The 12,680-nt window shown below is 43.2% G+C and overlaps 1 protein-coding gene across 1 annotated transcript in view; it reads right to left on the bottom strand.

Moving 5' to 3' along the window:
• Positions 1-3,601: 3,601 nt before the first annotated feature.
• Positions 3,602-12,680, bottom strand: part of LOC105016195 (receptor tyrosine-protein kinase erbB-4) — a 344,454-nt gene continuing 335,375 nt past the window's right edge. Inside the window, exons 26-29 of the mRNA XM_013137977.3 lie at positions 12,029-12,266; positions 8,482-8,616; positions 5,326-5,414; positions 3,602-5,179 (exon numbers count right to left, since the gene is read on the bottom strand). Of these exons, the coding sequence (XP_012993431.1) occupies positions 4,520-5,179; positions 5,326-5,414; positions 8,482-8,616; positions 12,029-12,266 (1,122 nt within the window). The 3' untranslated portion in view covers positions 3,602-4,519. The remainder of the gene's footprint in view (positions 5,180-5,325; positions 5,415-8,481; positions 8,617-12,028; positions 12,267-12,680) is intronic.

Raw genomic sequence — 12,680 nt, 5'->3', positions numbered from 1 at the left:
TGTTAACGATTGCTGTTGACAAAATGAAACCACAAAACAATGACAATAACATTTTGCTGCGTATCGTGACATTTCACCTCCCGCTCTGCTGCAAATATTATAGCTTAGTTATTTGAAACAGCTTTCCTTAAGTAAAAACCTGTTTCAGTGTTTTATATGCAATGGGACAACATATTTGTATCCACACATTTTAACACGCATTATCTAATTAGGAAATATGGTTACAAATGACAAAATGACAATTCAAACTAGGTTTACACATAGTAAAATTAAGAAGAAAACAGGTTTCAGTAAATGATCTGCGCCTTTAACTTTACGCAGAGCTGTCAAACGCTCTTCTGCTCCCATGAGCTGGATATCCTAACTGATGGAAACTGACATAATTTGCATGGTATTTGTTGAGACGTTTTTAACATTGGCCTAAAAAGACTATATTCAGTTTGGAAACATGATTTTGGAATCAAAATATTGTGCAAAAATATTAAAAGATTGTTGTCCATAAAATTGTGATCTGGCTCAAATAATCACGATCTGGCAATTATGTAATAATTGCGACAGCCCTAATTCCACTTATCCATTGCACACTTTTATAAGATGATACATAGATGCAGTAAAAACTAATCATCTTAAATGAGAAAAAGAATGCGATGTTAACATCAAAAACTAAAAAAGAACAAACAGTGTATCTTAGGATTGCACTGATAAAATGTGAGAAACACTAACATCCTTTCAGAAAGCTATGTCTACTAGACAGTTGGAGTTGGACACTTGTGGTTTTACACGCAACCTTAGCCTCAGGTAGTTGCCTGAGGCCTTATCCATCAGACCTACTATCCTCTCATAGACTTTTAAATGTAGCTTTGCCTTCAAGGACTATAAGCTCGGTAGTGATCCTACCAATGTAGCTTTTTCCAGAAGGACCAGGCCCTGTGCTGCCTGAGCTACCTGAACAGGCATTTATTCTCTTAATGGCTACTGTAGTTAGCTACCGCCACTGTCTGGTTAGCTACCGCCACTGTAGGTGTGCCTGGTAGCTAACCAGACACTGAGCTCTCCAGTGCTTCAAATGGACCTCACTTGGCATAATGGAATGTACTGTACTTGGAGATAACCACACAGTCCAGTAAACATTTGTGTTAGCTGAACTTAGAAGAGTTCTCAGAAACACAATGCTTTATCAAAGACTCCCTGGCTTTTCCTTCTGTTTCCTTCCACTTTTCACTCAATTTCAATTAGAGTTTAGATCCAATGAATGCGTTTCTAGGTCTGCTGTCAGTGGTTCTACACCGTTACTAATGCCAGTGGCAACCGAGAACAACCCAACGCTGCTCACTTTTACCGCCACAGCCATTCACTGCTGCTAGTCTTCATTAAAGTGCTCCATCTGTTGATCGTCCTTCATTATGCAAATGCTCTGAGAAAAAACTAACAGAAGCCACAATGCAGAAAAAGTGTATAATGCCATGGTGTAGTTCTCTTTCTGCCTATCTGCAATGCAATAGATAAATAAATTCACATAAACGGATGGAGAATCGGTTTGGCTATGCCAGAATGGTTAAGTGCTATCAAATCAACACAACGCAAAAAGGCCTGAATCAAACATCTTTCTACTTGACAGTATTTCCCCTTTACCAGCAGCAAAAACAATCATCTGGCAGTATTCAGTGAAACATAGATCTGGCCTTTCAGAAATATGGTGTGTTTACCTGTATGGTATTGTCAAACATTAAAAAGAAAAATGTTCAATGTACTTGCTTGCTGTAGCTCCTGTTTCCTTGATGAAAATGTCATTGTCAAGGACGGACATTTCTTCAGATATGTTGGTGCAGTTTCATTCTCAGTGTTGAGTTCAAACTGTCGGAGAGGGGTGTCACGTACAGTGTTGAACAGAGAGACATTTGGTGTTGGAGCAAAACAGTTTTTTAAGGGGCCGGTTCGGTGTTCAGACAGTCAGGTTTTAGTTGTAGTACCATTTTTTTTTTTTTTATGGCATGAACATTATACAGTAAAACTACAAGATTGTAACTGTCCTCATCTGATGCGATCCATCTGCAATTTAGGTCCAAAATGGTTTGGTCTCACAAAACATTTCCGCCATTGAGGACAGTTGCTTGCCATGTACAATTTCTTTCCAGTGTATTTCCATGCCCTTACTCCTCATTTAGTCATGCTTGACCACATCCTTTTCCTTTCTAATTTGCCTAGAAGCAACACTGTCTCACCTCAATGCCAGGATTCCGCATATTGGCCGTAGTTATCTCCCTTAATGCCAAGGACCAGACCAGGATTTCAGACAGTCTGTTGTCTATTGCCTGGTTAACAGCCTTTAAATGGCAACAATTCTTCAGTTTTTGTAACCAGCTACACATGGACGTTGCAACATACAGCAGCAGTGGTTCCATATTCTAAAACAGCACTGATCCAGTGTTTTGTCATTTTCTGCTTTAAATGTATGTGGGTTTGAAGTTAGAACACCATGATTGGGAAGCTAAGACTCTTTCCTACTTCTTATTGAACCCTTTTCTGTGGGACATTTTGTCTGATATATATATAGCACATTCCAACCAGCCAGCCAGCCAGACGGGTGACAAATGAAAGGAAAACCACCTTAGTGATCTCTGTAAGGCGTTGGGCCACCATGAGCAGCTCCAGTTCACCTTCACATAGATCCTACAAGCCTCTACAGTCTCTACAACTGGAGGGATGGGTGGCCTTAGCACATGATTCAATTGGGTTGAGATCTGGTGACTGCTGTGGCCTTATCACATGAATAAATTGGGTTGAGATCTGGTGACTGCTGTGGCCTTAGCACATGATTCAATTGGGTTGAGATCTGGTGACTGCTGTGGCCATACGATTCAAATCATTTTCATATTCATCAAACCGTTCTGTGACTCCTCGTGCCCTGTGGATGGGGACATTGTCACCCTGGAAGAGACCCAATAATGACCCTCTGTCACTCCGATCCTTTCCTCTTGCCATCTTCATCAAAAGTCGAGGTCAACCGGGCCTGCTGAGCATTTTTATACATGCCACATAGCATGATAGGATATTAATTGCTTAATTGCATCATCTGGTATGCCTCCATGGAAGCGTCTTCATTCGCCATGTTCTTCAACTCATTCAGGTTTTTAGTTTAATTTGTCACCCATCTGTACGTACACACACGTACACACACACACACAGTGTAGCATTGTGTAATTGCTAAATGACTCATTGTTCCCATGGCACTGCACCAATGCCTTGCCTGGTTATCTCCACCACTTAACAATGTCAATGGAGCTCCTGGTCCAAACTGGAATGCAAACCGTGCTAACGTTAACTCTATATCACACGTGTTCATGTATTGAATGAGAACAGGGTTATTGATGTGTCACGGTTGGGAGCCCGTCTTACTTCCCAAGATACAATTGAATATGTTATAGTTGAAATGAGCTGTGCTGTATAATAAATGTATGAATACCATTACATATTAAGAGGGCTTTAACCATGTAAACATCAAATATGGCAGACAGTGACTCCGCCAGCCAGTCGGGGCTGCTTCTTACACATTGTGATGTATTTCTTTTAATTTACTCAATACATCACAATGTGTAAGAAGCAGCCCCGACTGGCTGGCTGAGTCACTGTCTGCCAGGCGGTCATGAGACAGAACTGCATAATGTATGTGTGATGTTTGATTTTCTCACCTGTCACACGGCACAACAACAGCTGTGATGACGTTAAGGTACGTGTTGACTGATATAGTATTTAGTGTATTTACTGGGAACTACTGTATGGTTCTTATGCAGATCGTGTTAACTAAAGCGTAGACAATAGGGCACATTTTAGTGTAAGTGCTTCAACTTCCTTGTTCTTGGCTACATAGGACTGTGGTGGTGTGGTTGGGGGGGGGGGTACTCAGAGGCCAAAATGTATGATTCATGTCACTTTTAGCTAATCCTTCCATTGTTGGTGGTGAAACTGGAGCCTAAAACAATATGAAGTCTGAGTCAGGAAGAAGACAGAATCAGAGGACAGACAGGCCAGCTTTCCCAGGTGTGGGCGATCCATGTGGTCAGCACTGAAGAAGTTGGGATCAATAGCAGGTGTGGTAGAGGAGGGGTTTGGAAAGGCTGACGGTGAGAGGTGAGGACGGCATGTGGATGTTGCAGGAATACAGTACATTATTGTAATATTCTGTAACTGGAATAGTGTAGCCTGTCAGTGTAATGGTAATTGCAATCAGTGATGGGGAGAGATGTAGAGATAGACAAAGAAAGAGAGACGCACATCAGTCCTGGTTCGTGGATCGTGGGAGGCTTTCAGCGGTTTGAATATTACTGTGATATTGCTGAAATGTAATCCATTGTGGTGGAGATACAGACAGAGGCAGACAGAGAATTGTCAGTCCAGGGCTGGTGAAGGGAACCAGGGTTGATATTTATATACTGAGCGAGAGAAGGTTTGCCCACTCCTCTTTCTTGTCCTCCCTCCACCATCAGTCGCTCCTCCCCATGTCACCCGTCCCTCCTGGGTGTTACACCACGGTGTTCCTCTGTCTGTAGGGTGGGGGTGGCAGCACGGCACCGGGTTTCAGGGCAAACTCAGTCAGGTACTCCTGGTTCTCGGCCAGGGCGGGCCGGATGCGCCCGTTCTGCCGGTAGAAGAAGCGCGTGCTGCAGTCCTGCAGGTACTCCGGGTTGTGCAGGGTGGCCTTGGGAGGGAGGCTGTGCTGCCAGTACTCTGGATTGTCAAATGTCTTGTTCTTGTCCTGTCTGGTCTTCTTGTCCACCATGATGGTGCCTGTGAGCCCTGGATGGAGGGTGTAGCCGGGGTGGGTGGTGTGGCTTGGATGCAGGACGTGCCCTGAGTGGGTGCCAGCGGCGCCGAGCCCTGTGGGTGCGCCATATCCCGGTTGTGTAGAGACCCCGTGGAGGTGGGCTACCTGGGCGCTGTGCGGTGGGCCTGACTGGCCAGCCGTGAGGCCTGTGGCACCTGGTTGGCTGCCAAGCGTGGCGAGAGCAGCGTTGTGTCCTCCAGGGACTCCATTCTTCTTCAGGGTGTACTCGCTGAACTCGTCCTCTCCTGCACACGGGCCTCCAGGGTTGTGAAAGGTGTTGAGGTAGAGTGGCTCATTTACATATTCGTCCTCCACTCGGGGGCCCGAGCTGGCCTGCTGGGGCCCGCTGGGTGCCATCTGTTCAGACAGGTACATTTTTAAAGTGCATTCAACTAGCTTAAACACTCCATGGTATAGCTACGTCAAAGCACTGGAAACAACACAACAACAACAGAAAAATTGTATATCATTTGAATATAGTGATGGTTAAAAAGAAATTCCACCTGATATGGGTTACAGCTGTCCATGGTCAGGGTATCTCCATTCCTCCGGCGTGACACAAATGGATTTTCCTCCACAGGGTTGAGATAGTCTGACAGAAAAAGGGGAAAAAAGAGACAGAGGCAGAAGGGGTAGGTGAGTGAGAGGTTAGGCACATTCACATGATGAACAAAGGGCTTCGAGTATTTTCATCTGGCAGCAGCAACAAGTCTCCTATCTAGGGACCAACCAGGACTGATCATGCTGAGCTTCAAAGAGGAGCCACCAGTTAGAAGCAGGGCTGGCACGAGCATGGACACCATACTGCGCATATCAAAAGTCCACATCATTTGGAATGTAGTAAATCTGAACACATTAACAACCACCATTATAAAGGGTGACACACTTATGCAACCAAGACATTGACAGTTTACATTTTTTTCTTATGTCAACTAAGTTATCTATTTGTTTTTAAACACTGTAAATACAGTGGATTACAAGATCCTATTAAAGGCGCCATTTGTAAGATGTTTCCTGTAATACAAGCATAAACATAAAGGACCAGACGACTGTCAACTCTGTCTTATGTTTGTTAGAGAAGCTTGTGATGCTTCAAACAGCAAAACCATTCTCATATATTCCAAAGACTCTTCTGAGTCTAAAGAGTGTTTGTACTTCCAATTGCTAGATTTGAGAGTTTGCATCAAACAATTACCTATGCATTTTCCTTTCAGAAGGTGTAACTCACTCAATTATACTACAGCTCAAACAGTTTGGGAATTACAAACATTTGTGATATTTAAATTTCATAAAACACTGCCAACTGCGCAGTCTATGCAATTTAATACATGCATGGCATATTCGGTGACATCCGAAAGAATTCAGACCCATTCACTTTATTTAGTTTGTGGTGTTATAAACTTAATTTAAAATAGACAAATCTACATATAATACCCCATAATGGCAAAGTGAAAACACATATACTGTAGAAATGTGAGCCAGCACACCCCGGCATTGTCTTGGCGGAGTGCTTTGGGTCGTGGTTGTGCAGAAAGATGAATCCTCCCCAGTCTAAAGGTCTTGTGTGCTCTGAATCAGTTTTTCTTTATGGACATTTTTATATTTTGCTCTGTTTTCTCCAGATGTAGTACTTGGCATTCAGACCTAATAGTTAGATTTTGGTCTCATCTGACCAGAGAATATTTTTCCTTCAGACGGCATGAAATATGCCTTTTTCTTTGGATTGGCCCCCATCTAGCCACTCTACCATAAAGTTCTGATTGATGGTGCTGCAGTGATGGTTGTCAGTGATGGTTGTGGTTACCTCTATGACCAAGGCCCGTCTTGCCTGGTTACTTTGGCCAGACATCCAGTTCTAGGAAACTCTTTCCATTTCACAATGATGAAGCCAACTTTCAATGCTTTAGCAATTTTTTTAATAACCTTCCTCAGATCTAAGACTCAACACAATTCTCTCAGAGGTCTACTGAAATGTACTTGCACCATGGCTTGGTTTTGCTCTGACATGCACTGTGCAGTGTGGAACCTTGTATGCAGGTGTGTGCCTTTCAAAATCAAGTTCCATCAATTGAATTTGCTGAACCCCAATCAAGTTCTAAAGACACATAATGGATTACCAAAGGACTCAAGATGCATGTGAGCTGAACATGGCAAAGGGTCTCAATACAAATGTACATTTACACTGATGAGCCAAAACATTATGACCACTCACAGGTGAAGTGAATAACGTTGATCATCTCCTTAAAAGGGCACATGTCAAGGTCTGGGTAGATTTGATGGTAAGCGAAAAATCAGTTCGTAGTCAACGTGCTGGATGTAGGAGAAGTGGGCAGGAGTAAAGACCTGACCAAATTTGACAAGGGCCAAACAGTTATGGCCAGACGACTGGGCCAGAGCATCTCTGACATGACAAGGATTGTGGGGAGCTCCTGGTCAGTAGTGGTGAGTACCTACCGACAGTCGTCCGAGGAAGGACAAACCAAAAGCTGGCGACAGGATGTTGAGTGCCCCAAGCTCATCGATGTGTGAGGGCAACGAATGCTATACTGTCTGGTCCAAACCAACAGAAGGTCTGCTGTGGCACAAGTCGCAGAAAATGTTAATGATGGTTACGGGAGGAATGTGTCACCACACAGACTGCATTGGACCCATAGTGGTCATGATGACCCCCTGTCCATCAACGACAGTGCCTACAATGGGCACGCCATTGTCGGAATTGGACCTTGGAGCAGTGGAAGAAGGTCATCTGGTCTTACAATCACGTGGACGGCCATGCACATGTGCACCGTTTACCTGGGGAAGTGATGACACCAGGATTCACTGTGGGAAGACAACAAGCCGGTGGAGGGAGTGTGATGCTCAGGGCGATGTTCTGTTGGGAAACCCTGGGTCCGGGCATTCATGTGGACGTCAGTTTGACACGTGCCACCTACCTAAACATTGTTGCAGAACAGGTACAGCCCTTTATGGCAATGGTGTTCCCTGAAGGCAGTGGCCTCTTTGAGCTTGTTAATGCACCCTGCCACACTGCACACATTGTTCTGGAATGGTTTGAAGAACATGAAGAGTTAAAGGTGTTGTCCTGGCCTCCAAATTCTCCAGATCTCAATCTGATTGAGCATCTGTGGGATGTCCTGGACCAGCAAATCCGATCCATTGGCGGCTCCACTTCACAACTTACTGGACTTGAAGAATCTGCTGAAGGATTTCTGGGTGCCAAATACTACAGGACACCTTCAGGTCCATGCCTTGGAGGGTAACCGCTGTTTTGGCGGCACACGGAGGACCAACAGCATATTAGGTAGGTGGTCATAATGTTTTGATTCATCAGTGTATGTTATTTTTTCGTTTTCAATCACTTGGCACATATAAAAACGTGTTTTAACTGCGTGTAGATACAATTTTTTTTTAGGAAAGTACAGTATACATTAAGTCCGACACAAGACAATGGTGAGAAGTGAAGGGGTCTTTCCAAAGTCACAGTATAAGCTGAGTCACAAGACTGAGTAATGGAAAAAAAAATTATATCACAAACACACATGGAGCTATATACAACAGAATGTGACGTTACAGTTGACTTTCCTGTACATTTACCTACTCAAAAAAAGGGAAACAATGTTTTAGGAATTCAGTTGTATATAATTGCATTCATATTTTACCTGTGGAGGCCTTCTCTCTCAAGGCGGTCATGTATCCATCCTGGTCTGTGTCTCCTCGGGGTCCTCTGTCCCCCAGCATAACAGTGGGGTCTGCACTATAACGCTGTCCACTGCTGTCTTCCCCTGGAACTGAGGCTAAATGAGAATACATTAATTAGGATAGCCATTTTCATCACAGGAATCTCAATACAATGCTACAGTAGGCAAAACATCTTAAACAAAACAAAAATCAACAAGAAACTTTTGTGGAGGACATTTACTATGTAGTTCCTCCTTTTCCCCCCTTTAATATGATAATCAAGGGCTGTCAAGCAAACATGGATCTCAATTGTATTTGCCCTGGGTATGCTGGACATAATGGTATTTCCATTTAGCATTCCCGTGCAACATTGTAGATACTGCGTGTCACTGTTTTCAATTTCACACTGGAAATGAAAGATGAAATCATTTAGAGTAGATAATAGTTTACAAGTGTTCTGCATTACAATAAAGCATAAGTAGAATAGAATAAAGCTGGAAGCTAAGGAGTCAACTGGGAGTAACTTGCAGCTCAAAACATTTAATATCCTCTGCTTGTTACCTTGCCACAACAGTTGCTCAGCTGGAACCTGCCCTCCAAGGCCAAGCAGTGTAAGACATCTCAAATTTAGAGTCTGAACTTTGGTGCCAGATGACTAACTTCACTGGATTTCTTTCTGTACCTCAGGGAAGTGACCTTTTAAGTAATGTTCATCAGATGCATACAGATTTTGGATACTTTCATTGTTTCTTTATCATTTATCTTCTGGAATTTTTTAGAGCAAAGAAACAATCACTGTTCTGAAAAAGAGCATTATATTTATTTTGCCAGTTGTACTCAAACTTTTGACTGGTACTGTATATGTACCTTAGCATCAGCAAATGTCTTTACGCAATTTAAATTCAAATATTTGTCATAACAGAACAAATAGACTAACTGCCCCCTCTACCCCTGTCAGAACCCCACAGAGAGAGAAAAAGCTGATAGCCCTTTGAAAAGCAGTTTTGACTGCTTGTTGTCTTCATTTTGTGCAGGACAGAGTAAGGATGCTGTCAGTCGCTGGCACAACGCAGCCAATAACTTTTGCATTTCAGCTGGAAATGCAGTACTTTCCCTGTTTTAACCTATCATGGGAGACCTTGCAATGACCCTGGACAATACGTTCTTACACAAACATGAAAGTGCTGAGATGCTCCTGCAGGCTCAACAATATTCATAGGTTACGACCTGGAAGTGGCAGAGGTACTAATCCAAGACTTTGGATCATCTCGCATTTGAACTACTGCAAAACCCACCTTTGGCTGGACTCCTGTGTGCCATCAAACCTCTGCTACCTATCGAGAGCTGCAGCCCACTTGATGTCTAACCTTTGCAAATTTTACCATGTAACCCCCTCCAAAACGCTCTACTGGCTTCCAGGCGAAGATTGTATCCATTATAAGAACAAGGTGCTTGTCTGTCCCTGTCGACCTTCAAAACCTATATCCTATATCAAACCTATATCCTACCCAAGCCTTACGTTCTGCCACCTCTAGTCATATGTCTTTCCCATCCCTATGAGATGGATGCTGCAGCTCAGCCCAGTAAAATCTATTCCCTGTTCTGGCATCTCAATTGTGAAGCTAGGACAGTGGAGTCCATTTTCCCAAAACATCAGAAACCCTACACTTTGAAAGGCAAAACATTTTACATTGCCCCTAAATCACCCACTAGAAACAAAACAGTTGTGACAAAAAATAAAGAAGCACATGGTTAAATGACAGCTGTCATTAAAAGTAGTTAACGTGGCTAACATAAAATACACATATAACACAGGGTAAATGTCAAATGTACAGCACAAATGTAGAGAAAAGGTTTAGCTGAGGCAAGAACTTGTGGCAGGAAAGCCCAGCTGAACCAGGACTATGTAATGCTACAAATTAGTTCAGGGGGCTGTACAATACGGCTGTACAATACACTAGCACTGCCCGGTTTTGGGGGGTGGCTCCCAAGCCTCTTCGCGCTCTAGTGACTCCTTATGGCGGTATCGATGCCTGTAAGTTCAGTCTGGGAGAAGGCCAGACAGTATGTTCTTCTGGCAGACTCTCCCTAATCTGGCTTAGAATGACAGAAAAAATTATATTTTAAAAGGTTGTTTGTATATTTTTATTAGAGTAAAACAGGTTTGTCAACTGAAATGTATAAATCTATTAGAGGCAAGATTAAACAGGACGAATAGCAATAAAAGACACTAGATTCACTGAATGTATGAATTTGAGTGGTTGCATACAATTTATATTGACAAGAAAAAGAGTGATAGAGAGAGAATGAGTCCCATGCTTCGAGAACAACTGAAAGGCTCCTTTGTCAGGCCCCCTTGAAGATGATGTCACTATCCTGTCCAATGTCACAGCACAGCTGATGGGAAGAACAAACGGTTTATTCAGCCATGCTCGCATTCACTACACTGGTACTGACCAATTCAACCGTTTTGTTAGTGTAATTAATATGGAAATTAACAAGCTAGGGTCCTGTGGTTTAATGACTGCCATGGAAGGTATTCGGACACAGTTTCCTTCAGGGCCCATAAACAAAGTGTCTCAGAGTATAGATAGTGTACCAGGATGATCTTGTCAATGTAATTGTTCTCAGTGTGAATGCAAAACTGATAATAAAATCAGTGCCGCTATTCCTTTGTAAATATGTGCCCTGGCCTATCAGCAATGCCACTGTCAAGCAACAATAACACTGACGTGACTACGAATTAGCACAGTCAGTATAACTTACTAACTAATGAAAAACCCATTTACATTGTGCACAAGCCTAATCGGACAAATTGAAAGCTGCCCATTTTCAGTGAAATTGTAAGGGACATTGCTCTTGCCAACTTTTAGTCACCCATATATCAAACCGTAATATTAGTGTCCCATAGTCAAAATCTAGCTAGCTACAATCCATTTAGTATATGTTACCTAGCTAAACTGAACTTTGATGGTGGGAGTTGGCTAATGTTATTTCACTAACAGTTTAAAAGCTGGCTAGTAAATAGTTAGCAGCAATTAGATGAATAGCTAGAAAATACTGTATATTAGTGAAATAAATAATATACAGTATATTAACCTACCGAGGATTTCCTTTCAAGCAGGTAGCTTACCCAGATTTTCCATAAATGCCTCCACATGGCAAAGCAGATAGTCTGGAGATGCCCATTGTTTTCAGAGCCAGGCAAAAGCAATTGAGCAGAGCGCAATTAAATCGATCAACCAGTGGGGTGTTAGATACCTCAAACGGCGATCAAACAGATATTGAATTGACACCCCTTAATTACCATATTGGAGGAAGAAAAAATGTACATACATTTGCAATTACAATATAATAGATTCATAGTATACATTCTTAAATGGGTACAGACTGGTAAAGATACATTTCTTAATTTGCATGCATGTCCGTATATATTTGTGTATATATTTATACTTCTTTTTTACATTGTAATTATGGCACGTTTTGTCCAACATAAGTGCTCAGAATCAGTTTTGAAAGAGGCTTCACCTGGGGTTACACCCGGTCCTGGAGGTCCCACAGGTCGCGGAGATGCCTGCTTCCTCAGGGTGCCATTACAGCGCTGGTCCTCAGACCGTTGCTCTTCTGTTCCGCTGCTGCCATGCCCTCCCGCAGACTGGTCCCCTGGGGGTCTGCAACCCGGGGCCACAGACAGAGATAGCACCCGTGGGATGGTCCCCAACATGTCCTCCATGCCAAAACTAGGGTCCTGGTACACAAACTGGTTCTGCAGAGACAGACACGGTAAGAGAAAGGGGTTTATTACACTGATTACTGCTACAGTGTAGGAGAAGCTTGGGTCCTGGCATGCTAACTGTAGATGGGGACACATTAACATGCCATGAGACTGTTAGAGTAGTTTTCCCCCTCCAGCTTTCTTGTTTGTTCCTGTCCTCCTTCATCCTCCCTTCACCTCATCCTCTTCCCCAGTGCTGGCTACAGCCTTTTGGGAGCCCTAGGCATAAGGGCTTGATTTGGGGCCACCTCTACCCTATTGGTCGAGGACTCCCTAGCTGTCGGAAGTCCCCCTAGCTGTCGAGCGGCCTAAGCGACCGCTTATGTCGCTTATGCCTGGAGCCAGCCTGGCTCTTCCTTTTGTTCTGTCCTCAGATGAATGGTCTCTACCCTTGGTGTAGCACCT

Source organism: Esox lucius, chromosome 16, assembly GCF_011004845.1.
Source record: "Esox lucius isolate fEsoLuc1 chromosome 16, fEsoLuc1.pri, whole genome shotgun sequence".
Classification (NCBI taxonomy): domain Eukaryota; kingdom Metazoa; phylum Chordata; class Actinopteri; order Esociformes; family Esocidae; genus Esox; species Esox lucius.
The sequence above is the reverse complement of the archived record's forward strand: the minus strand, read 5'-3'. Positions and strand labels throughout refer to the sequence as shown.